The 25825-nt window shown below is 45.3% G+C and overlaps 2 protein-coding genes across 3 annotated transcripts in view; one reads left to right on the forward strand and one right to left on the reverse strand.

Moving 5' to 3' along the window:
* Positions 1 to 12011: 12011 nt before the first annotated feature.
* Positions 12012 to 22316, reverse strand: SLC25A20 (solute carrier family 25 member 20). The gene is made up of 9 exons (XM_085072465.1): positions 22192 to 22316; positions 21453 to 21545; positions 19381 to 19508; positions 17118 to 17208; positions 16061 to 16178; positions 14822 to 14894; positions 14086 to 14195; positions 12659 to 12783; positions 12012 to 12152 (listed from the first exon to the last, which is right to left on the reverse strand). The coding sequence occupies exons 1-9, from the start codon at positions 22294 to 22296 to the stop codon at positions 12090 to 12092; spliced, it is 906 nt and encodes a 301-aa protein (XP_084928591.1). The 5' UTR covers positions 22297 to 22316; the 3' UTR covers positions 12012 to 12089.
* Positions 22317 to 22579: 263 nt separating this feature from the next.
* Positions 22580 to 25825, forward strand: part of ARIH2 (ariadne RBR E3 ubiquitin protein ligase 2) — a 32931-nt gene continuing 29685 nt past the window's right edge. The window contains exon 1 of one of the 2 annotated variants that reach the window (XM_085072462.1): positions 22580 to 22715. The gene's annotated coding sequence lies outside the window, so the exon portion shown is untranslated. Of the gene's footprint in view, positions 22716 to 23079; positions 23099 to 25825 lie in introns of those variants that run through there. The other variant, XM_085072463.1, reaches the window with a different exon arrangement.

The raw sequence follows: 25825 nt of genomic DNA on the forward strand, positions 1-25825 counted from the left end.
AGATTTATACTATGGCTTAGAGGAACATGAAAGACCATTTAGTGTTCAAAGTATTATTTTGAATTATTAATCAAGCCCCCTGTCTGGCTGAGCTCTGTCTTCTTCGGATTTTGTAGAGTTTATTTCTCTTGTCATCCTGAGCAAACTTTGACATGCAGAACACAGGCTTGTTGATGAAATTAGAAGATTGCTGCCAAAGTTTGGCTGTGCCTCTGTGTTTGCAGCAGGATCTCAGTGCAGGGGATATGCAGTGCAGTAGTTCTTTTGTTCATATTTAATCATACGAGAAAGAAGAATATAATTAAGGCCTGTCTCCCTCAATCTCCTCCCTGCCTCAGAGAATTTCAACCCTTTGAGATAAAGGAAATGGAGCTTTTTCTGACAGCCTAGTGCAGCCCAGAGCGTACCAGGAATGATTCTGCCCCCATCACTTTGCATTTTCCATTTGACAAGGTTTTCCCTCTGAGCAGTTTCCCATGTGAAGGAAGGCAGCCATTGCAAGCAGCAATGCAAGTACCAAAATCTGGTCAGAGCTGGAAGCACAGTGCTTGCTCTTGGTTTTCCTTGCACGTTTGACAGCCCAGCTTGCCTTGCTGTCCTCCTCAATAGCTGGCTGATTTCTCTTTATCTGAAAACACCCTTAGGCAGTTACTAGATTTGAGGATGCAGCATCAAAAGGGGTCTTGGCTCAGAAATAGACTTTTTTTTTATTTAGCTGTTTTTGCTGGTTATTGTCCGTTTAGCTTTGTGTCTCAAGGTAAACTCACTTCATTTATGCTCTAAGCCTACCAACACCTTTAAAGGCCAGCACAGGGTTATGAAAGCTTTGCTGCCAAAGAATCCTGAAAACTGGAAATGTCTCATTGAAAAGGGTGTTTCAAGCTTGAAATCGTGGTTGGCCTTGGGCTGAAATGAAACCATATCAGCAAAGACATGAAAGGACTGTAAGGGGCAGAGAAGGATGAGTTAACCCACCCAACCCCAGGCCAAGGCAGCACGGGAGGTGCTCCAGGATCCTGATGGGGAGGGATGGTATTCAACCAGACCAAGGAGAAACATCCCAGGCTTGAGTGAGCCCTGCCAGAGAGCTACAGGAAAACAGTCAATGAGAAGACAGTTGATTGATGAAATTGTCTGAAATGAGGAAGGAGGGAGGAGGGTCTAATATATAAACACTTTAATTGCAAAGTTGTTTATTCTGAGCTGTCCTAAGAGCTGACAGAGTAAATGTTATTGCTGCTTCCCAGGCTATGTAACAGACACAGAGATTGAGAGAAGTTTTCCACTTAGTGGCAGGGTTATTAAATTATAAAAAAGATAATAGTTTATCACAGAAGCAATAGGCTGCTATTCTCTCAAGACCTTGCTGCTGAACTTCAGAAGATATACTGTGAAAATCAAAGCATTGCTCAAAAGGGGGAAATCTGCTACAGAAAAAAAAGCTGATTTAAATCTTATTTCAATTTGCAAAACTGTTTTTACCTACAGAGAGGCTTTAAACAAGGGGAAAATGTATTCCAGTAGCTTGGGATCAAAATCCAAGTCTCAGACACACAAAGACTAATCCAGAGGGAGAAGCTGCTGAAAAAAGCCATGGCAAATGAGGGACTCAATAGGGGTGCAAAGTGAAGGGGGGAAAAAGAACAAAATAACAGAAAAAGTTATTGCAGCAGCAAAAGTGCAGCTAAAACACAGGATTTGACTATGTGGGGAATAAACAAAAGGTTATATGGGAGGATTTCTTGGGAGTTAGTGAGTCTGAAGGTTGCACAGTGGCAATGCTGGTGCTTAGAAGGAAAGCTGTAGCAAGGTTGGTTTAACAGGGAAGAGGCTATTCCCATGGTGGAAAAAAACAGGCATGATGAGTCCAGGAAAGATGAGGTACAATAAAATGGAAAGGATAAAATGGAATGGAAACAGGGGTCAGTGCTGGGTGCCTACATTGGGAGTGTATCCTGCTGCAGACAAGCTGGAACGGAGAGCCTGGCCATGAGCAGGGTCTGTCTGGGGGCAGCAGGGATGCACAGGGAGCTGCTCTGGGCTCTGCTGCTCAGCATCCTGCCATTCCCATGGTCCTCCTTGTCTGCTGCAGACCTCCTCAGACCCCACCCCATCCAAAGCAGTGCATCAGAAGCTTTAAAAACACCCAAAATAATTTTTAGTTACCTCTACACCGAATACTTGAAAATCAAAGATATAAACAATGAAGGCAAAAATGACAAAACTGAAAATCTCTTAACCTAATTCAGGAAAGCATCTGATCAAGGGCCAGACATGGAAGGTCTGCTCCAGCTGCTGCTTTCTGCAGCTCGAGCAAAGGGAAGACTTGCACTCTACCTGTGGCCTTCAGACTGAAGCTGTGTGTAAGAATAGGAAGTGATGGTATCTCATGTTAAAGGACACAGTTGCTTGCCCAGTTATCCCTATCACAGAATTCAGATTCTGCTCACAGTCAAAAGCCAATAGTTTAAAATACACTTTAAACTAGGCCAGTACTTTGGGAAAGGTCAAACTCTTGTTGGAATTCTGAGCAGTATATATTTTTACAGGAAAAGACCCAATAAAGAAGGTAAAATAGAGGAGGAGGCAGGCACTCACTGTATCAGCAATTCAGGCTCCCAGACTGCTGAGACGAACTGCCCTCAGGGAAATGAGATTATACTTTACCTCTGACATATATAGAATAACAGATTTCTCATTCATCTCTAAATTCATATTCAAACCGATTAGGCAAGAGCTACTGGAACAGGAGGAAAATCATGACCAAACCTTAGAAGCAGGATTTGTTTGCCAGATGAAGTCTCAGGGAACATTCTTTTGGAAATGAATACTGCAGTCACTGGAAGAAGTTAGAGAAATTAAGGATGACTGCTCCATGCTTTCAGTAAATGGAAACCTATTTATTTATTTATTTTTATGAAGACAAGTTGCTTAAGCAATATTTAGGGCAAAGAAGGTCCTAGAGAAAAAAATAAGAGTAATCAAGAATAAGTAAAAAATTAAATAGTAAATAAATTCTTAAAATCAGGTTATTTTTAAAGGTATATTTAGAATTAATTTAATTGGAACTTCATGGCATATGACAAGAAAATCTGATCTCTTATGAAAATGGAAATTGAGTTGGCATCCTGTGTGCAACAAGCTTACATGTGAAAATGAGTCTTTTTCCCCCAGAATATGTCACGGCCTTGTTCACTTGTAGCCTTTTATGGACTCTTAGGAAGTGCCACGTCCTGCCAGAGCCAAATATTGCTGCTGAATGCCGAGGGGGTCACATCTCTCCCACAGGAGCTGCAATCTGTGATGTGGGTTTGAACATGCTGGCTGTGCAGAGCTGGGGCAGGGGCCAGGTCAGACCCATGGAGGAAGGACCTGCAGACACATCACCAAGAGATATTTCTGACATTTGACACAGAAAAGGCTCTGAAAGGCTCTGAAAGGCTCTGAAAGGCTGAGGCAGAGCTTGTGGGCAGAGTCCCCTCCAGGGAATTTCCTGCTCGTCCTCTCCATCATTAAATGATGCAGACAAAGTGGGTCACTGGGTGACAACACTTCAGCCAAATGTTCCATGGATCTAAGAGTTTGTGAATCTCAGAGTTATTCTTCATGTCTCTTTGAAATCATCTATGTACATAGCAAAGCTGAATTTCCTGTTTTCATCACCAGCTCACCCAGGTGGGGTTGGCACTGCAGTTTGCCCTCACATTTCTGAACATATACATCCCAGGAAACCAGTGATATTGGAAAGATCATTTTCTTAGAAGCTGAATCATACAAAATGTCAGAAGTGACACATAATTGCCAAAGATCTTACTTCAGAAAATACTTGTGGGCAAACATTTAACAGATTTCAAGGTTCCTAGCAATCACATTTCAGGGAACGTAAAACAGCCATGTGGCTAACTTGATTAGCAGCTCTGTCAGCAAGTGAAACTAGACATGAAAATCAAGATGAACCTCTTCCATGGACACCTCACTTCAAGAGCTTACCATTATTCTGAGCAAAGCTTTAGCAGGTGAGCTGAAGTGTGTATAAAAGGGACACAAAGCAAGAAGGAGACTCCCTAAATGCAGCAGGCTGGGCACTGTCAGTTTTCCCATCACCAGCAACAGAATCAGGAGGCAGAAAGGCCTTTTGTTTAGAAAAACAGTGCTTGTTTATTGATGGTGTTAATGTTGCTAAGCTACATGGATTAAATTAAACCCCCCATCCTTTCCCAATGTGTACACCACCTTCAGCAATGAATGCTCTGTGAATATGGTAAAAGTTGAGGGGTTATTCCATATCAGTCAAATTTAATTATAGAAGAACGTATAGAAGACAGATTATCAGCCAGCTACTCAATAAAGAAACTTCTAAGCATATTTAGAAATCAATACCCATTTTATTAACCAGATGTGCCAGTGCCCAGAGGAAAATAATAGAGAATGGAATAGAAAATATCAATATGGCTGATAGAAACTATTATCTTTTCATTAAAAATTGGTATGTAGAAGAAATACACAATAGGAGGAAAGGCATTATGTAAGGATAGGTTAAAAAAGACATCAACTTGGAAAGAAACCCAAAGGAGAAATGCCCAGAAAGTTAAAAACTATTTCAGAAAAGATGAAGGGGAACAATTTGTTATTATTTCTCACATGACTTCAGTGACATCAGTGAAATCATTCAGCCAATCTGAAACAAAGCAGCACATAATTAAACAGTGCCACTCACTGCCATGGGATACCAGAGAGGCCAAAGACAAGAAGGTGTCTGGAAGGTGATTGTATAGAAAACCGAGTCTAGAGCTCTGGGTGTGGATACAGACTCCATTCCAGTAAATCCCAGTCCTTGGCTGTGGATGGCAGAGCTGGGGGCAGCATCCTGGGCAGGTACAGCTGGGTGCTTTGTGCCCCCTGCTCTTCTCACTGCAGACAGAGCTTTGGGCTGAGAGCCTCAGTCTGGAGCCCAAACCTCATTCTTAGTGACACAGCCTGCTTTTGTCTTCTCCAGAAAGAGTAACCTTAGCTGTATGAAATTCTGTTTGCTGAAGGAGTGAGGCGGAGGAGCCGTGCTTCACAACCCAGTTCCCTTCGGGACAGTTCTCTACAGACATTCTCACCCACCCTGTGCCCAGAATGGGAGCTTGGAATGATGCAGGGGGAGAGGGGAGAGGCCAGCACAGACCCGTCCATGGGAAGGGCTGCTTTCCTGGGAAGGGCTGCTTTCCCAAATCAGCAGGCAGCTCTGGCATCTCTGGACATGCCCACACTGGAGAGCAGGACAGCTGCACACTGCATTTTGTGAGCGTTAATAAGAGAAATGCCAGGAACAGTCTGTGCTTTTGGGGAAAATGGCATGTGGATGCTTCATCCTCTGAGCTGGACCCATGGGGAAGAAAATGGGGAAACCCCCAACGATTTGTCATCAGCACCTAAAAGAATTCTTCCACATCACAAGGAATTGCTCATGTCGGGAGGGACAGACATTCAGTGCCATGTCACCGTGCCTCATCCATGATCCCTGGCAGGCACAGAAGCACACCGAGTGCCTCCCAGCCCAGGGGAAACAGAGCTTTGCTGTCCCGATGAAGCTTTCGCTGCATGGAGGCGTGCAGGGGGGATTTGGGACAGACAGCTCCTTCCCCCGGGAGCGGATGGGCAGTGGGGAGGACAGAGACCGGAATGTGACAGGGCTCTGCCCGCACACATTCCCGTCTCGGCAGCAGCAGACCCGGCAGGATGCTGGCAGAGCAGAGCAGACCCTGCTGCAGGCTCCTTGCCGGGAGAAGCTCAGCGGCGGGAGGCAGGGCTCACCCCCCCGCAGGAGCTGAGCACGCCTGCTCCGGTGGGAAATGGCTGGGAGAACAGCGAGTTCCCTCCGCCGAGTGATCTCCTGCCATCAACTGCCAGATCCTGAACTTTGGCTCCGGCCAGGAGGCAGTAAACGAAGCAGATAATTGCCTGGCAGTGAGTGATAGGGAGTCAAGGGTGAGCGGGCAGGGAGGGGCGGGGGATGAGCGGGAGGATTATGTTTCAGAGGGAAGTATTTTTTTAGGATTTGTCTATGCAGGCATTCAGGATCTTTTCTGAATCACATGGGCTTAGCCCCAGGAGGAGAAGGACTCGCTGTAATTTTACACCTTTTCAGCATTTCAGCTGGTTCTGCTGAAATCTGTGTAGGGATTAAAGATGGGAAGGGACAGAGAATTGATTTCCTTGCCTTTGGTCTCCAGGACAAACATGCAAAGCTAAATCACAGTTCAGAATTTTTTGATAGCAGGAGTGGAGAGAGGAAGGAGCCAGCAGCTGACAGTAATAAATAACTATTAGGAAACAGTATTAGGAAATAGTACCAAGGAGAAATGTCGCTGCTGGGATATGCTTTCAGCCCTGGGGAATCCATATCCAGGCGGCTCAGCATTTGCTTTAGTGTCCAGAGCTTGTGTGCAACTTCTCTGAGGCCCAGAGCTCAGCAGTGTTGAGGGAGAAGCGTGAGCTCAGGTCTCCAATGAAGAAGGGAAGTCAGCTCATTGCACGGATAAACATCTCAGGCTTCCACCCTCCGTGCCAAGGGTTAGCAACAGCACTGTGTCCTTCAGCAAATCGACACTCAAACTGTCACCTGCAAAGGGAAGTGGAGCTTATCTGTGGCCCAAAGCTGAAACTTTGATACTGATCTTTATGGCCATGCTTCAAGTGAGCCTGGGGACAACCTGTGCATCATAAACTGCTGAAACAGATCTGTCTGGGCTTAAACTGAACTGTCTGAACTTAAATTAAATGGTCTGAATTCAGAGACAGATGTTAGTAAAAATCCCATCCAATGTGTATTTAACGTTTACATTTTTACCAGGTTTGAGATACACTTGCAGGACTATTCTAACACATTGAGGTAATGGAAAATGTCCTCAGTTTTATACACAAATCTCCCTAAATTAGAAATGGTTTTCCATTTCAAGCATCAGGGAGCCTGTTCCTCCTCTTCTCTGGACAGCTTTCTCAGGGTAGGGTCTGCAGGGCAGAAAGACAAAGTGTGGTGTAAAATGGGGTCAGGCAGAGCCACATCTAGAGCCTGACGTTGTGATTAACACAACCACCCGTGATCCCATCAGCTAAAAGGCATCCTGGAGAGAGAGAGGAGGCAGGAATCCCAGCAATCCCTACACCCACCCTCCTGGGAAGCCCCCAGCTGCAAGGCAGGCATCTCCCTGCCATCATCTGAGTCAGGAGCAAAAGTCCCCAGGATGCAGCTGCCAGGGCAGACGGATCTATTTTCAGCCAGGATAGTTGGGCAGTGCCTTCAGTGCAGAGCACACCCAGTGCCACTGTCACAGTGCCACAGTGGGCATGGCTTCATGCCACTGACTCAGCAGGCATTTCAGCCCATGGCCTGGACAAGCCAGAGGTGTGGTCACACATTGTAGCTGGAAAGGGAATGTCATGAGGAGAACATGGGCCACCAATATGCCCCTGTGGCAAAGAAGGGTGCCAGCCTGCTGGGCTGCTTCAGGAAGAGCATTGCCACCAGACCTGGGGAGAAGAACATTCCCTGCTCTCAGCACTGGTGAGGCCACACCTGGAGTGCAGGGTCCAGTTCTGGGCTCCCTGGTATAGGAGAGGCATTGCCTCACTGGAGCAGTCCAGTGATGGTGAAGGGACTGGAGCATTTGCAATACGAGGAGACCAGGAGAGATGGAATTGTTCAGCCTGGAGAAGGCTTCATGAGGATCTTACCGATGTGTATGGATTCCTGATGGGAGAAGATTTGGAAGATGGAGACGAAATCCCTCTTCTCAGTGGGACGTAGTGACACCGAAATACATTAAATTCTACATAGACATGAGAGAACTTGGTTTTCTGTGAAGGTGATTGCGCACTGGAACTGGTTATCCCAAAAGGCTGTGAAGTTTCTGTCCTTGGAGATATTAAGAACCCAACTGGACACAGTCCTGGGCAACCTGTCCCAGTGGGCCCTGCTTTGAGCAGGGCTGGACTGGAGTGTGTCCAGAGATGCCTTCCAGCTTCAACTCCTCTGTCATCCTGTGAACAGTGTGGGGGTGAAAGCTACTTTGCTCAGGCTGTGCACAAGGCTGGTGTCTCCCCTGCACAAGCAGGCTATTGACATAGGAGTCCTCTTACCCAAGAGGCAGCAGATAATAAGAACAATGTAGAAATGGAAACCTGAACCATTACAGGCCAATTGGGCACATGCAAAGCTATAGGTGGTACTCTGTCCTAGTGTGTGTTGTTATTTGAAGGTACATGGCCAGCCCACCCTCCTCTGTGCAGAGCCCACAGAGCTAGTCAGGGTTTGCCCATAATTTTGTAAGAACACCAGCCAAACTGAGAAGACCAGATTTGAGGCCTGTCTCTTTCTCTGCCCAACAGTGTCCAGCAGCAGATGCTTACAGAAATAACACAAGAAATAAAACACTCGTTGTGCCTTCCCATCAACCAGCAATTCAGGAACACCCTGTGCCAAGGCTTTGCAGACCTATCAGTTTTCAGTAGATCTTGATGACCTGATCTTCTGTGATTTTTTTTGGCATTCTGTTTAAATATTGCTTGATGTCCTCACTGTATGTCTTGTCCCATGAGAAATACAAGTAACTGCACCCTCTTGACATTGATCACTATTTGTAAGATCTACCTTGCAACGTCCTTTTCCAAGTTGGACAGTCTGTACTCTATGTGCCTCCCACAGACAGCTTCCTTTAATTATACAAATTTGATCAAGAGTGACTTGTCAGGGGTGTTCCAAGGACCTTTCTGTCACTACAGCAATGCTGAGTGTGCACAAAAGCTACTTGCACACAATGGGCAGAGAAATGCAAGCACAGAAGGTTTGTCTATCATGGATTACTTCTGGAATGCTTCCAGACACCTTGAATCACCACTGGAAAAATCACTTGCATCAAAGCAGGCCAAGGGGATATGCAGCACAAGAGTCTTGGGGCACTCTGTGCTGATTTTGGTATACCAAACCCAGATGTTATCAGCACAAGGAGCATAAAGACAAATATCATTGGTATCACTTGCTGGCATCAGTGTGCCAGCTGCTGCTGTGTGCCCTTAAACTGCAGATATGCTGCCTGAATTCCCACAAGAACCTGGGCAATTAGAAAATAACATTTGAATGCAAATCTGGGCCTCTGAAAGCAAAAGAGTCCTCAGGGTATAGGAAACTATGCCTGTGTTAAAATCCTTCCCTCTTTCTGAGGCTGCACACATTAGAGGCAAGGAATTGGCAAATTTTGTATGGCAGAATCTTTAGAGACATGAGCAGCTTTTTAAATATTTCCAGGGTGCCTGGGTTTCAGTTTTTGAATAAGCAAGCAGATGTGTCTGATGAGCCTTTGCAAAGCTCTTCTTCTCCTGCCACTGCTGTTGGAAAGCAGCCCCTCATCCCTGATTGTCTTATGCTGTATTTTACTTAGCTAAAAGCACCGAATGAAATCAACCATGCTAAACAGAATGTTATCATGCAAAATACAAAGCTCTGCAAAAACCTCGGAATGGGGAGAATATAGAATATAATTAGGATAAGTCAGGATCTGAAATGTTTAAGAAAAAAGTATTAAAAGGGATACTTTGGCAGAAGGAAGAGAGTCTACAGTTATCAGTAACAACTGAAGTAGTAGAAAATGAAGGGAGTATTTCAGTCTTCCAGAGCAAGTACTGCTCAAGACCACAGATTGGTGAGGCTCAGCTGGTGACAGCAGAGCCAAGGTAAAATGCTGGGAAGCAAGCCAGAGCCCAGCACACAGAATGAGAGGGCTTCTTGCTGCTCAAATGCAGGAGCTGTGCTCTCAAATCCATCAGCTCAATCCAAGGCATTACTAGTTTGGTAATGGTTACTGATTTGGTCTTGACAAATTGTATGTTATTCAGTCTGCAACACTTTGGATTGTTAGGACTGGGATGGGAGGGAGCACTAACCATAGTGCACAGCACATCACCAAGCCTTGAGGATCTCAGCCTTCCTCTGCTTCAGCTCTTCCCAGCTTTCTGGGAGGTTAGGAGCTCAACAGGATGCAGTTGACAGGGCAGCTGGAATGGGCAGCTTTAAGCATCACTGTCTGGAATTTTATGAAAGAATATGCACTTCTGTCCCTCCCAAGAAGTGTCAGCATTTCTGGAGCACATAAACAGAAAGAAATATCCAGCTTTATAACAATTCTTAAAGCTGGAAGTTGCTTCTAGGTACTACAGCCACAGCACAGAGATCAGAGCGGCCAGCACAGGGCAGCATTGGTGGTGAGGCAGCACAGAGCCATCAAAGCAGACCTGATCTGCTTAAAACCAGCTGGGATTTATTCTCAGTAAACCCAGAACAGTGTTTAAAACCATTTGAGAGGTTCATATCCCTTAATCACTTCTCCAAGCGCCACTCCTGAGCACTGAGGAACGGGGAAGGTGGATATGACAGCATCAGGAATGCAGAGGCAGCTCCAGGTGACTGGGATTTTCCCACACCAGGGGCCATCCCCATTGCTTTCACCCCTCCTGCCCTGTAAAACACAAGAGGTGGACTCTGGGGGAGGTGGATCCCTTCTGGTCTTCCCAAAGAATTGGGAAGGGAAATGGGATTCAAGGCTTCTCAGCAGCACTGAGGGGGAAGTTTTCAGGCTGCCCTGGCCTGTGGAAAGCAAAGGTGAAGGCTGTGTCCTCATGGTACAAGTTGATAGACCATGCCAATACTTTCCACAAAGTATGTGTTATTTGTTCCAAGATGTGTTATTGATATTTAGTGTGTTGCTTTATAGTTAAAATTTTGCATCCACAGTGCAGCACCTAACAGGACTTGTATGACAAACATGGCAAGTGCAGAATATTCCTTTCCACAGCTTATGTCAGAAATCCAAATGCTAGAAGACAAGGGATAGCACAGCAAAACTTATCTCCCAATCAATCTCGGAATTAAGAATTGGAAAACTTTTGCAAAACTAAGCATGCATGATCATGCAAAAATTAAATGAACCAAGGCAGACATTCTAGCCAAGCAGCAGCTAGTTTTATTGAATTCAAATAACACTGCATTAAAACCAAAAGAAATTAAAAGTTGCTTTTTCCTTCTTAGTATTAGTCATTACTCAAATGAAAATGTGATTACATTTAATAATAGTAAGAGAAAACCAAGGAACAGGAGCAAGAATAAAGTTAGACAAGACTGCAAAGCCAGTGTCCCCTTCATATATCCCCCCTTTGTGAGAGAAATTCAGTTATTGGAAGTGCTGTTAAAATTTTCTCACGTCAATGTCAGGGATTGAATCCCTGGACACAGTATTTGATGAATCAAATACATCTCAGATTGCTACGAGCTGTGCTGTACTTTTGAAATCACATTTGGGCTCTCATCAGTGGGACAGAAAGGGATTTCAGAGAAAAGTTCAGGTTAATCAAACACATTTCCCCACTGGCTCCCTCAGTAAAGCTCAGTACAAATGTTAAGCATAATGCATTTTGTGTCCTAGTTCCACAGAAAAGATCAGTGTGCAAGACCTGATATGGTACCTGCAACGCCCCTCAACTCACTGAAACATAGCTCTGGCCTCCCCTGCTGAGCTCTGCTTGCTGCTGTACATGCACAGATTAAAACCAGTGTTAACACAGAAACAGCCACAACTGAAAAACTACAGGAGATGAGAACATGGTCTGACGTTGCTTGCAGACACGAGCATGTGCAGCTGCTGACTTATACCCTGAGAGTTAAGTAGATGCTGCCAAATAATTATTTTAAGGAAGCTTTTCGGCATTAATAGCTACATGTTTCTTCAGTAAATAAGAATTACATTTTAAGATGTGTCCCCTGCTTCCACAAGGAAGTACTTAAGGTAGCATGTGTGACAGTGACAGCTGTCTGTTAGCAGCATTACTGCCATGGTTGGCTCAGAAGGTTTGTCACTCCTAACTCCTCACCAACTCTGTGTCAGAGCTACAGCTTGCATTTCTGGCTGGCACATAGCACCACCTAAAGAATGTGAGGAAGGCAAAAAGGTATTAGGCAAACAATCATTCCTGAAACATTAAGTGATCATTCATTTATTCCTTTGAGGCAGACTTGCACTCTCTTCCTTCTCTCTCATTTCCAGACTTTCTAGTCTTCATAGACCAGGTGCAATCCAGTTAAGAAACTTCATAGCAATTTCAAAACCAAGAAAACATGCCTGGAAAAGACAACACAGAACAAATAGGGATTTTACAAATCTATTACAAACAAGGCTTTTGAATTGCAGCACTATGAACACCTAAAGTGGCTTATATGGAAAGAGGAAGAGGACAAAAAAGGTCTTGAACTAGAAGCAAGAATTCTGCTATATCCCGCCACATAAAGGTAGAACTTTGGCTCTGTTAGGCTCATTATTTATTGAAAGGGAAGTGAGTCCAAACTTATTCCATCTTCTACAGGTGGATGTACAACTGGTAGAGAAAAACTATCAGAGAAAGTCAACAAAGAGTTTTCATGCAAAGCTTTGAAGAAAGATTTACTTGTTGCTCCTAGATTAAAGTACATTTTTAAAACCTGGACACCAACAGCCAAAAGGACCAGCAGTGACAAGAATCTCACTGAAATGGTACAAGAGTAAACAAGCAGTCATGTCCTGTCCAGACTGCAAACACTCACTGAGAGTGGCTGTGTCCCCAAAACCCATCAGAATCACAACATACTCACCGCGTTAGCAGGAAAGGCTCTGATCATCACAGCTGTGAACCCCTTGTACAGAGATGAGACTCCTTCCTCTCTGATGAGCTCCCTCAGCACATCTCTAAAGCCGTTTGGGTATTTTCCTGCAGGAGCTGAAAGGCATGCACAGCACATTAGCCAAGATGTGTGGCAGTGACAAGGGCTGAAGGATGTGCCATATGTCACAACTCAGGATTTTCAACAGGTTCACATTGCTATAGCAAACAAAAGACAGCTCAGTAAAGGCTCAGAGAACAGAAGTTAGGTGCTCTGCATCACCAAAGAATTTACATCATCGAGTCATTGCAGCCAGGGAAGAAAGGAGAATAACTTCCGTCAGGGTTGGAAGTCTGAGCTGTTATTTGCACTGCTGATCACAGCTCTCCCAAGAGCTGCACTTGGGTGATAGGAATGTCAGATATAAAAACTGATGAAGCTGGTTAGTAAGAAAATGATCCTATCACACACCCCAGCCAAGAACATCAACAGACTTCAAATGAAAAGCACAGGATGTTCTAGTGCTGATGTTACACATATTTACTGAGGTGTTTTTAAAGAGCTATTCTACTCAAAAAATAGTTTCTTCCTTCTCCTGACACTGACAGCTCTCTGAAGAGGTAATCCACAGCCCAGCACAGTTAAACAGAACCACCATGAACCCACATCAACCACACAACAGCACTGGGGACTGCCTCAGTGGAACAAGATCAAAGCTGTGATGTGTTTCCCTCTTAGCCCTTGGTATGGTACAAAAAAACACAGCACCCATTGCTCAGAGAAAAATAAATGAGATTTCCTGCACTAATTATCATGATTTGTGACTCAAGAGAAATGGTGGCTGTCTAGTGGAGAGCTGAGTTCACAAAGATGATGGGGAGCCTTAACAAAAATACTCATTGACAGGACTTGCAGAGAAACCAACAATAAACCTGTCAAACTCTGCTGAAGCACAAGGCCTGAGGCCATCCTCCCTGTAATTAGGCCAAAGACATTAAGAGCAGTCCAAAAGCAATGCTCTCAGCAAGTCATGCCCTGTTACTATAAACTGCAGATAGCCTAGGCTACAATTTATACAACTGTGTTGGAAGTGAACTAACAAAACCTCTCAAAGAATTACATTTGTAATAAATCAGCTATAATAATTCTTTTATTACGAGTTCTATGTTTAGGTTTCAAATCAGGTACTTTAAATCAGGTTCATTATATTATCAGGGAGGCAGAAACAGAGCAGTGCAGCCTGATTTGCAAAAAAATTGTGAGGAAACCAAATAAAACGCTAGGAACAGCCTTGGGTTTTTCAAGCACTTGTCTAAAGTAGCACTCAAGACATGCTACCTCCCAGAAGGAATATTCCATCACTGCCCACCCATTCCCAGGAGCAAACACTGAGTGTGACACACTGGAATGCAACTCACCAGTCTGGAAACGGGATTTCAGCACGTCTGGTGGAATGGCAACTACCCAGTTAAAGATCCCAGCCAGGCCCCCAGCAAAGAGGATCCTAGGCACACTGAGGTCACTCACACTGGCAGGATCAGAGTGGAGTGGCAGGAAAAGAAAGTAAAATTTTAAAAAACAAACAGAAAACCAACAACAACAAAAACCCACCAAACCCCCCCCACAAAAAAAAAAAGAAGTCAAATTCATTGTTTTGACTAAGGTGACAATCAAAAAGACAGCCTGGCTGGCAGCCAGAAGGCAGCACGATGCTGCAGACAGAGTGCAGTATCTGAGCAACCTTTCCAAGATGGATCAACTCCACTCTAAAGGTTTAAATCTTTTTATTCAGCAGCGCACGCATGCTCTGGGGAAAAAAAATAATAATAAACCAACCAAACCCCTGCAGAAAAATCCAGCAAAGCCCCCCAGCATTTTGTGCACACACAGGGCTGAAAGCGAAGTGTGTGCACAAAATTTAAGTATTCCTTACTTGGCTAATAAGATCCAAACTAGAATCTGAGAGAAACTCAGAATATAATTTTAGTTGTCAGTTAATCCCAGACTAAAACAGCTCAACTCACAAGACAAGTAACTCTTAAAATTTTTTAAAATTTGTTCTGATGATACCGCTCTAAATTTCTTTGTAACCGGGGAGATTAATCAGCAGAGTCTGGGAAGCCCAGAAAGTGATGACTGTGAGATTTCACTGACCTCTTTCCCTCAGGGGTCAGAATGTTCTTCAGCCACTCGTACGTCATGAAGTACATTCCGCTGGCCGGGACGTCTGGTGGGTAAACAACAAAGGCTGTGAGGAGTGGGAAACCAAAGGAAGCCCAGAGGCACAGCAGCCCCATGCCAGCCCAGCAACACCACTAAGTACATCCAGATTCCTTTCCTGAACCTCCTCTACAAACAACATAAAAATCTTCTGCTGCCCTAGACAGAGGAGACTGAACTTTCCCATGGAGGGCAGGTGCTAAAGGCAAGAACTGGGAAAATAATTTTTCTGTCAGCAGCCTTTTAAACCAGACTGTAACCTGCCTGCTGGCCATTACACTAATGACGAGACAGCTCTAAACTGTCCTAATTACTGCACAGCATATCACAGCAGCACAGGAACTTCATGAATTTTGCACACTATTAGTTCTAATGATTATATTTGGGGATTTTTTCTGCAGTTGATGGGTCTTGTTTTGTTGGTTTTTAAGCTGCTCCTGCAGCCTATTCTTAACCAATATCTAAACTGGAGAAACAGCCCCTATCTAGGGGCACTGCCAGAGTTATACTGCAGGCTGCCACACTTGTGTGAGAAGCAGAGGATAGAACAAGTTCCTATACTTAAGTAACAAAATACAGATATTTCAGCTTTTCAAAGGGGAATTGCTGAAATACGTAAAGGATTCTGGGTTTGGCACAATTGCTTTGTTGTTGTTGTATTTGAGAGAGGGGTCATGACATCCCAGTCCAAAATAACCCACACTCAAAAGGGTAGAAAGCATAACTGCTGCCACCACATATTTTAAAGGAGCCAGTATTATATAGCAACAGTTACAGACAGGCACAATCCTCTCTCAAGGAGAAAAAAAAGAAAAATAAAAAGAAGAAAATAATTTTTAAAAAAGCCCACTTCTGCATTTTTCTCTTCTCTTTGTTCTCTCTGCTCCTCTCCTGAAGTCTCTCATTCCTCTTGCCTTCTCAGCTCTTAATTACTTCCTATATCCCTCTGATCCTTGTCATCTAATCTCTTCCTCACTGAGAATCTCATGTTTATTTCTCAGGCCCTTTGAGGCACTGGAGTAGCTCTGCAAACTGCAAAAAAAAAAAAAAAAGAAGAAAGGGTGACACAGCCCCTCCAATTGGCTAAAGGGACAGTGAGATCTCCCATATTGTGTCAGGCTTCTCATCCTGCAGTCCCCCTGCAGCAGGGACTGGGACAGCCCCATCCCTTACCTCTCATGAGGGTCAGCACTGTCCCCCTGTACACGCCCCGGATCCCAGCCTCACGGTACAGCTGCTTGGCACAGTCCAGGGAGCCACTGTACTTGGTTTCACCTGTAGCTGCCTGGATCTGCAGGATTAAAGTGAGAGTTTCTGACTAGTGAAGGTTTCTGATCAATGCACAATCATTCAGCCAAGGGTTAGAAAGGCACGGGTGTGTTTCCAGAGAGGAAGGAGCACATGCTCCTGCTTGGGGAAGCTCTGCCTCACTTCCTCAAGCAGCTCTCACATTGAAGCTGAGGCTGTGGTTACTGTTCCATGCAGAGGAGAGATTCTCCCTCATTTTTCTGCAGTGTAAGCTTGAAACTACTCGAGCCAGTTAGGTAATTCCACACTGACAAAAAGTCTTCAAATAGTTCACTGAAATTCAAACCATTTGTATGTGTATAAAAGCTCCCATGATAATATCCTGTCTGTCAGATTTAACATGTGACCACCCATTGCCCTATTAACAGAGTTCAACACAGTCTGAAAGAAGCAAAGCTTCCCACACCTGCTAAAGATGGCATTTCATTTGTTCAGGTTTACATTTTCCAACAATACTTTAAAAACCCCGGAGGAGGTGCAGAGCTAACAGCCACCCAAATGTCAGAACAGTGTTTTGAAATGCATTCCTTAGCTATGCACAGGGAACTGTCAAGCTAAGAGAACTTCTTTACACCAGAGTCTCATGATCTAGCAGGTTTGCACTTTTTCTTAGAAAAAGTTTCATTCAGAAAAAATTGACTTTTCTGTACTTTGAAGTGGAATTAGGCATCCATGGATGCCTCATACACATAGCATAAGGATTGTGCTCTGTAAAATGAATAGAGCAATGAATGCTGTGTGTACTTATACTGCCATGGAGAGTTTTTTTAATGCTTCTTCATGACACAAATGCTTAAAATTACAGTTTTCTCTGTCCTGTCAAAAACCAGAACAGAGTAAATGTACTTACCAAAGAAATTCCTGCTATGGAAAGACAAGACCCCTAAAATTAAATTCCCATCACCACCATCCAATGCCTTACCTGTAAAAGGCACTTGATTCTCTCTCCTGGAGCCATGATTACTGTTGTGAACACTCCTGACAACATGCCAGCAGCAAACAGCTGAGGATATCTGCCCCAAGGAAACAGAAAAGACCCTAACACAACACAGCACACAGGAAACAAAGGGCAGAAAGACCCCTGCATCACTAAATTATACTGTTCCACATGAACATGGCAGTGGAACTTGAAATGCATCCGCTGCTTTTGATCAGTGCAGAAGTGCCTCATCAATGCTTAATTAGACCTAAACATTTAAGGTCTCTAGGACTCAAAGCACTGGTTCCCACAGCAACCACAACTCGGCTCCTCATATCCATTCTATTTGCTAATATTCCTGCTACTTGCATTTTTTGCCATAGCATTCCCCAGTCATTTTCATTCCTAAGAGTCTCTTCCTCCTCCAGTCTCCCATACTCTTCTCAGTGACCCCAGATTCCAGACATATTCCTGCTTGTGCAGACAGGAGCCTCCTTTCCATAACCTCTCACTCCCTCACTCCTTCAGTCTCTGCCATAGCTGAATCTGTCCTACCAACCTGCCATTATCCCACACATTCTTCACCTGCTTTCAGGTGGCAAAGTCTCCATGACAAAAATCCCTTAAACAAGCTCAGTTTCTCCATCACAAAATTATCTTTACATCCAGCCTCCTGCTACATTCCCTAGTAAGAAGACCTAACGTCTCAATTTAATCCAATTCCACACCTCCCGCTTCTCTCCACTTGCCCAAGAGGTGGCATTCTATTCCAATTCTTACACCTTTCTCTGCTAAAATTCCCAATACATCTTCCAGACCATTCAGACCTCCCTCGCCACTCCACATGCACCTCCTGCTCAAACAAAGCTTTGAGGTTTTTAGCACAACTTGAGATTATTCAGCCCCAGAAAAGGCAGGACAGGTTTCTCTCCATCTTCTTCCTTCCACAACTTCCCTTCACAGTCAGCATGGGGAACCACAGCCATCCTGCCTGCCTCTAGACCCATAATCACAGCACTAGGAGTCTGACCTTTATTTTTGGGTCTCATGTCCCAAGCACACTGTACCTTCACTGTGTCAGGTCTGCACCACAGAACAGCACAGCTGGGCACAGTGACAGTACACAAACTATTTGTTCTTTTCCACTGCTCTGCTTGAGAGGAATTCTATATAAAGACTCAAAAAACTATGCTGTCCTTCTCCAGCTTGCTCCTCAAAACTTCCTGTTGGTACCACATGTATAAAACACAAGGCACTGAGGTGAGCAGGCTGCTGGGAATAAGCTCATGGCGCATTTGTTGTTCAGTCCCTGCAGTTCCCCTGGCCTTTCCCTTCAGCCTTGCCCGAATGAGGACACTGCCATGGTAAAAAAGGGTAATTGATTAGTTCCCCAGCACCTCAGCACTGCTTCCCTCTGAGCAATGGGAGCAGAGGGAACTCCTCTGTGTTGGCAGTGGCTCGTGCTGCAGAGCCAGGTGTGCTCACACCAGCCCTGTGCAGGCAAGGCTCCAACAGAAACCAAACCACCCCACCACGGCTGGCTCTACACAATGGGCTCCTGCCTTCTGACAGAGCTACTACCTAGCACACAAATAATGGGATAAAATGTTGCTAAGCTACAGCCCAGTCCTTGTAGAGCTGTAAATCACAGCTCGGCAGACCCATTACAGGAGTACTTTATGGGTGGGGGGCTTTCTTCATGCATAGGTTGGCTTGTAGAAATTCACACCAAGTTTTCTCAGCTTCCTATTGCTGTTCCTGAAGGTCTGACATGCCTGAGAGGAGGCCTGCTCATAAACACCTCTTTTCAGAAATAACAATAAAACATTTTTATGGCTGTTTTCATATCCTAATGAGGGACACAGGAAGACTCATAACTAACAGCAAAAAGAGAATCAGGGCTGTGAATGTTGTCAAGACTGCTTGACCATGAATTTATTGCTCCCATAGTTTCTGTTAATAGCAAGACTGTTGGCAGGCAATCATTATATAACTCTCACTGTACTCATCTAAACCGGAATTGTTCCTTAATGGCTCCTTCTTGCGTAGAAAGGGAATTGCATCGCACCTGCCCACACAATGTCTCTTTTTAGCCTGTGCTATCAGTCCCACGCTTCCAGAAGCAATAAAACATGAGTGTTTTATTTTTCAGAACTACATTTATAACCTAGGAGAAGACATAAATTTACACCACAACTCAACGTGTGACAATACAGCAACAGCCTCAGGATGCCTTTCCCAACCGTCTGATTAACCAGGAACTCACGTCAAAACATCATCAGGTTTTCTCTGCTGGAGTCTTTTTCCCAAGCTAAATCCAAAGAAGCACACAGCATACATGGGTGTCACTCCAAGGATGGGAGCTGCCATTCCTCTATATAAGCCTCGGACCCCCTGCAAGAAACATTATCACAGGAATTACTTGGTTTGGAATAAACTTTGCACACATTCCAACTTGTTGAGAAGAGAAAGGCAACAATCCGGGATAGGATCCATCTAACAGTCAAATTGATCAGAGGAATAACAGGGTCTATTGTTGATTTGCAGTTATGCATGTTTAGCTGAGGCTCAGGGACTGCTGCAGAGGAAAGTTATCCTTCCTGAGAAACACTGGCACCACTGATGCCCTTCCTTAACAATACCCATCACCCTGCACATACATCTCAAGTACAAGGAACTGAAGTTAAAAGCCACCTGAATAAGAACTTTAATAGATTATGTCAAGAGAGAACACTCTCAGCTACACACAAAATTCACCTGTGTTTTATTGGTAACTTATCAAATGAAGCAGTGTAAAATCCTGACACTGAACCTAAGAATACTGAATTGAATTCACTCTTTAACTAAAGGGAGAGCCAGGGAGAGCAACCTGAAGTTCCTTCACTCTCCACATGAATTCACTCTGGAACAAGTTCAAAAGCAAATTATTTTCTTTCTTTCCTACCCCAAGTCAAAACTTTTTCACCACACAACATTACCTTCCCATTGTTTTACACATTCCTGATGTTTCCCTTCATAGAGTATACATATGAAAAAATTCTAATGCAGACCCCAGCAGTTCCATTTATTTAATTTCTCTTGCCTTTAAACTGAAATTTTCCTAATAAAAAGGAGAGTTATCTTCCTAGATAAATGCTAGATACATAAATTAAATATTTGCCAGTCTGTGAACCCCTTTCTTCCCCTGTCCCAACAAACCAGTGCATCCCAGTACATGCTGAAGGCTTACAGGCACAAGTGGCTCTGCCATGAAACTGCACCTGGCTGACAGAGATCAGTCACTGCTGCTCAACCTCCCATTGAGCAATGGGAAGCAAAAAGCCTTGGCAGAAAGGTTTGACAGTTTTCCTTACAGAAACGGATGAGTATTGAGTAGGAGTAGAGAAGCAGCACAGCTTTTGAACTTCCCATCACAAGGCTATTATTATGGCTCAGCTCTGACGTCCGTGCTGCAGCAGGGGTGTTAAAAACTGCCAGGGATTCAGAGCTGGCACAGCATTCCAGTCCTTTGTGGGAGAGACCAGGGAAACAAGATTTGTTTTGGTTATATAACAACCTGTTAATACCACAATGGAAGTAGATTTCAGATATGAGGCAGATCTTTCATTTAAAAGGCAGTTACCTAAGGATCTCCTTAGAAATGAGACTTCAGGCGAGCAGATAAACAGTTGGGCTTTATAGCTGTTGCCTCCAAATGGTAAATAACTGCTAAGAAAACTTAAAAAGCAGAAAAGTGGACTCTTTGTCTCTTAAAGCCTTTAAATCAAGGCTGTGTGCCTTTCTAAAAACAAAACAGACTAGCTTGACAACATGACAATGATGATTCAGGAGTGAAAAGCACTGTCCACCCTCTAGAGAAAGCTGAACAAAACTACTATAATTGACACTCTGCTCTCAAAAAGAGAAAAAAATCTATTACTTAATGACTCTCTGTCTTCTCGTAGGTGGCATAACACCTTATAGAAGAAAGTAAAAATACTGCTTATATCAACAAAAGTGATTGCCTATTTTAGGATTTCCAGAGATGACTCTGAATACCAGCAAGATTTCACCAAATACAACAAGGCCAAAAAACAACTGCCAACATTCACTCCAGTCTATAACTTCAGACATTAATATCATGCTATTTTGAACCAAAAACATTACTTAGCAAAACAAAGAGACATGTACCTGGAGCACATGGATGCTACGTATCTCCCAAGCTTTGTAATCTGCTTGAAAATATCAATTAGAAACAATTTAACTGATAACTCAGGAGTTGCATGGTCTCTGGGGGCACATGATTCCGTTCCTGCGACGTACAGAAACAACTGATATTTTTGGCAGGTGTCACAGTACCTCTCTAACAAGAGTCTTTCTGAAGCAGTCAAAGGTCCCAGAATAGAGTGGGCTCTGGCCAGGCTGTGGCTTAGGCTGGGTTTGCAATCTGACCTAGTAAGAGGGAAAGGAAAATATTATTTTATTAAATATTACAATCTAAAGTTTGATTGACAAATTCTAGCTATTATGGAGTATATTTCGTGACTGGACTTGAATATATTGATAGAAATATTGACATCATTTTAGGCCGTTGCAGAAGAGAAAAGGTTGAATTTTAATGTAATGAGTAGTTAACGTATTTAACTAATTAATTGCTGGGATGACAACCCCAGCTCCCTCTGGGCGCTGAGTTGTGTCCCCACAGGATCACTCCTGGCCTCCTCCTGGCCCAGGGGCGCGGAGTCCCGCCGCAACACGGGCGTTGGGAGCATCCCAGCTCCCAGCTCCTCCCAGCACGGGGAACACCGGCGCTCTTTTCCCGGTTTTTCACTACAGACCGGGACTGCGAGACGCCCGGCCGCCGCGCCGCCAGGGGGCGCCATACGACAGTGCAGCCACCCAGCCTCCCGCGGAGCGTGCCAGAAGCCCCGCCTCCCGCGCAATGCCCGCCGGGAGCTGTAGTTCTGTCATAGTGCCACCGGGACCAGCACCGCTCCCGCGCGTTGCCTGCCGGGAGCTGTAGTCCACCTCCCGCTGCCCCGGACCGCACCGAGCACCCACCGCCGCCCTCGTCCCTGGGCGCCCCGCGCCGCCTCACCTTGATGGTGTCCAGCGGGTGTCCCACGAACACCAGGCACACGCCCCCGAAGCCGCCTGCGAAGAAGTTCTTAAAGGGGCTGATGGGCTGCTGCTGCTTCGCCATGGCGGCGGCGGCGGCGGGTGAGGAGCGGGATAAGGGAGCGGGACGGGGACCGGGGTCGGGGCGCTGCGTCTCCGCCGAGCCAATGGCACCCCCTCCGCGCCGCGACCTTTACCCCAGTGCGGGGCACGCCGGGAGGCGGGAGCGGGGCGGGCCGAGGCCGCGGCGGTGCGAGGAGCTGCTCCCGGCGCTGCCACCGCGCACGGCCACCGAGCGCTGTCACCGGCCGAGCCCGGCCCGGGGGCCGCTCCTGAGGGCGCGGAGCCGCTTCCCCCCGCACATCCGCAGTGGTTCAGGCGCTCCCCCCCGCCCCGGCGCCGTGGCCCGGCCCGGCCCCGCCCCGCCCGGCGGAGGTGACGCACCGGGCCCGGCTGTTCCGGCGCGCAGGAGGAGCCCGGAGCGCCGCTCCCGCTGCCCGCCCGGTAAGTGCGGGGCCGGGCCGGGCCGTGCCGTGCCGGGGGTCCCGGCGGGGCCGTGCTGGGGCTGGGGCGAGCCCGGCGGGAGGCGGGGCCGCTTCTCCGTGCCCGGTGCTGAGCTTGGCGCTCCGCCCCGGGAGAAGCCGCAGCCCGGCAGCTCTCGGGCTCCAGGCGGCCGAGCGGGGCCCCTCCTCGCCCCGCCGCCGCTCGGGCTTTCCCCGCACGGCTTCTCTCCCGCGGTGTTCCCGCGCTGCCCTCCGCAGCTCTGCGCCGCTCTCGCTGTGCGGGACAAGCAGGGCTGGTCTCGGACCATTCCAAAGGAGTGGACCCGAGGTGATTTAAATGGGCTGGGTGCCGCGCTGCCCGAGCCCAGGGGTGCCGTGGGATATGTAGGTATCGTAAAACAACTCGTTAAAAGCGGCGATAGGTTAGAAAGGGCAGGAATTAAATGGATCAGGAGAGTTGGGAAGGACAAGACAGCCGTGATAGTGTAAAGTCCCTGCACAGTCATCTGTGGTGAAAACGATAGGGGGATCTTCTGGTTTCTCTGTCTTGGATGAAAAAAATCTTACCTAAAAAACAGTGGAGAAGGAACAGTGAGGTGTGCACTGCATATGGCAGCTGGGGTGATCCACAAATTATGGGTTTGAGTGACACAGATGAAGATGCAATTAGCATTGATGACCAGCGTGGAGATGAGGCTGGGGATGGTTTCAGGGAGAAGGGAGAGTGTTAACCTTTCTAAAGGTTACAGGGATAAGGAGTTCAGGAGGCAGACTTGAGTTACACTTCCTCTGTTGCAGATAAATAAGGAGGTGAAAGAAGAAAAAAACGTATGGAATGGTTGTGAAGTATCAACAGATAAAGGGGAGGAGCATCCTCCAATTGGAGGAGTCTCCTCCAAAAGAGTTACTAGAGGAATCCCACAAGGGTAGGCACAGAAGGCAAGAAATAAGAAAAGAGTGATGTAGTGGGACAAGGATTGAGGTGGGATCACATAATGCCATTGGTGGTGGCATGATGGAAGGCATTTTGTTTCAAAAGACCTTGTTAAGAATTATGTTGCAAAGCAAGAGTCAGGGAAAGGGCATCACTGTTGGAGGTGGTAGCAGAGGGCTGGGGTAGTTCGGAGTTCTGCGAGGGGCTGGAACAAGAGAGGGGTCTAAATTGTATCAGTTTTAGTGAAGATACAGGAGTATCTTGGATAAAGGGGGTAAGGAAGGACCTCATCCTTCCTTGGGTAGGAAAGTGATCTAAGTATGATTTAAAAATTTGTAATTTGGTCTTCGGAGTTATGGTAATTATTTAATCTAAATAATCCTTTTTGACCCTATCTTTTGAGCGTAACACCTTTATTATCTTAAAAATTAGTGCCATAAGGTATTAGCTGTGTCTTATCTTTGTATTCAGAGAGTTTATTTGGGCATTGGGCCGAGCATAGGTGTGAGGTGAGTTTTTTCTGGTTTTCCAAGTACCTTCCTTTGCCTTGTCCACAGAGCATGTTCCTTAGCCTTCCTCTCCCTTCTCTTGTGTCTGTGTAATGTTCAGTTATGCTGGAAGTGAGCTCCTTCCTGGAGTGTTGGGACAGGAGTCACAGAAGTCACCCAGTCCTGCAGACTGCTTTCTGCTTGATAAATCCATGTCCATTTGCCTGTGCAAACAGTTCCTCTGTTCACAAAACTGTGCTGGTGGCAGAGAGACATCTCTGCACTCCTCTGACCCCTCCCCAGTGACTGGTGTGTAACTGGGAGGTACTGGGCAGGCCATTACTCTACCTGGGTATCTACAGACACCTCACTGCTTGGGTGTGACTTGCCATGTGGTGGAATAGCAGAGGACCCTGTTTTTGTGGGGTTTTTTCTCTCTCTAGAGTGTGGGATGATCTGAGTGAGTTTGAGAAGTTCCCTGACCTGAGAAACTTGCTCAGGCTTTGTGGTGCTCTGAGGTGGCTGAACAAAGCTGGGCAGTCAATAGTCCACAGTGGGTTTAGAGTCTCAAATAAGTTATTATTTTAATAGAAGTTTTAGCAGGTAAAGATCCATTACTTCTTTTATGCAAGAGCTCAGTGTCAATGCAGATTAAGCCCAGACTATAGGAAGAATAGAGGGAGGAGGGACGAGGGTTTGCCTTGTGTCTGCCAAATCAGATTTCACATCTGTCTCCTTCCAACGTGGAGAGACTGTGTCTGTTCCCCTGAAGTCCTGTGGAAAGCAGTGCTGTAAATTATTTGTGTGCTGTGTATGCTATGGATAGCTAAGGAATCAAGAGGCAATTGAAGGGAATGAAGACCAGAATTCAGGGGGTAATATAATTAGCTGCTAGTCTTCAACCTCTCTGGAGGTTTGTATCTCCTGAAATCACTGAAGGCCCTCAAATTAATTGTACATCACATCTCTTCCTGGTTACTCTCTGTTGCCTGGTCAGGTGACTGGAAACAGAAAACAAATGAGTTGAGGAAAAATAATGAAAATTTGTGGTTGAGATTTCCTGTATGTTAAAGTCAGGATTCTCAAAGCTTGATTACGGTTTCCCCAGCAGCTACAAATTGCAGTACTGAAGGAATATATTTGAGTAGCAGAGCTGACAGCATAGTAATGTAAAATGGGAATGTGTGTAAGGAACCAAATACATTCTGCTTATGGAAAGTAGAGCTTTGATTTTAATGTATTTTTATATGTAAAAATTGGTTACAGTATTGTTTTAATTCTTTTGTATTTAATATATTCTCTCTAAACTGAATAATTTGGTTAAATAGAAACTTATTGCTAAATATGAGATGACTGTAATTCAAGGTTGATTCGTGCTTTACTGCTAAGCATTTTAGAGCTCAAATTCTTATGGTTTAGTTGCACAAGCAGAAGGTTTATAGTTCAGATAAGTATCAGATATATTAATTTTCCAAAACAAGTGAAAATCTTTTAAAAAGAGTTAGTTGTTTTGATTCTTATTCAATAGCAGCTGTCAACACCTGAACATAAATTTCTACATTCAGAGGGTAATAAGTGTATATTCAGAAGGCAATAAAATGAGAGAATTAATTTTATTTTCCCCTTCAGTTATAAGGCCCAAGTCACATCACATCCAGTAGAACCAATTTAAAGGGATGAACTAGTTTC

Source organism: Lichenostomus cassidix, chromosome 12 (genome assembly GCF_008360975.1).
Source record: "Lichenostomus cassidix isolate B80296 chromosome 12, HeHo_3.0, whole genome shotgun sequence".
Lineage (NCBI taxonomy): Eukaryota > Metazoa > Chordata > Aves > Passeriformes > Meliphagidae > Lichenostomus > Lichenostomus cassidix.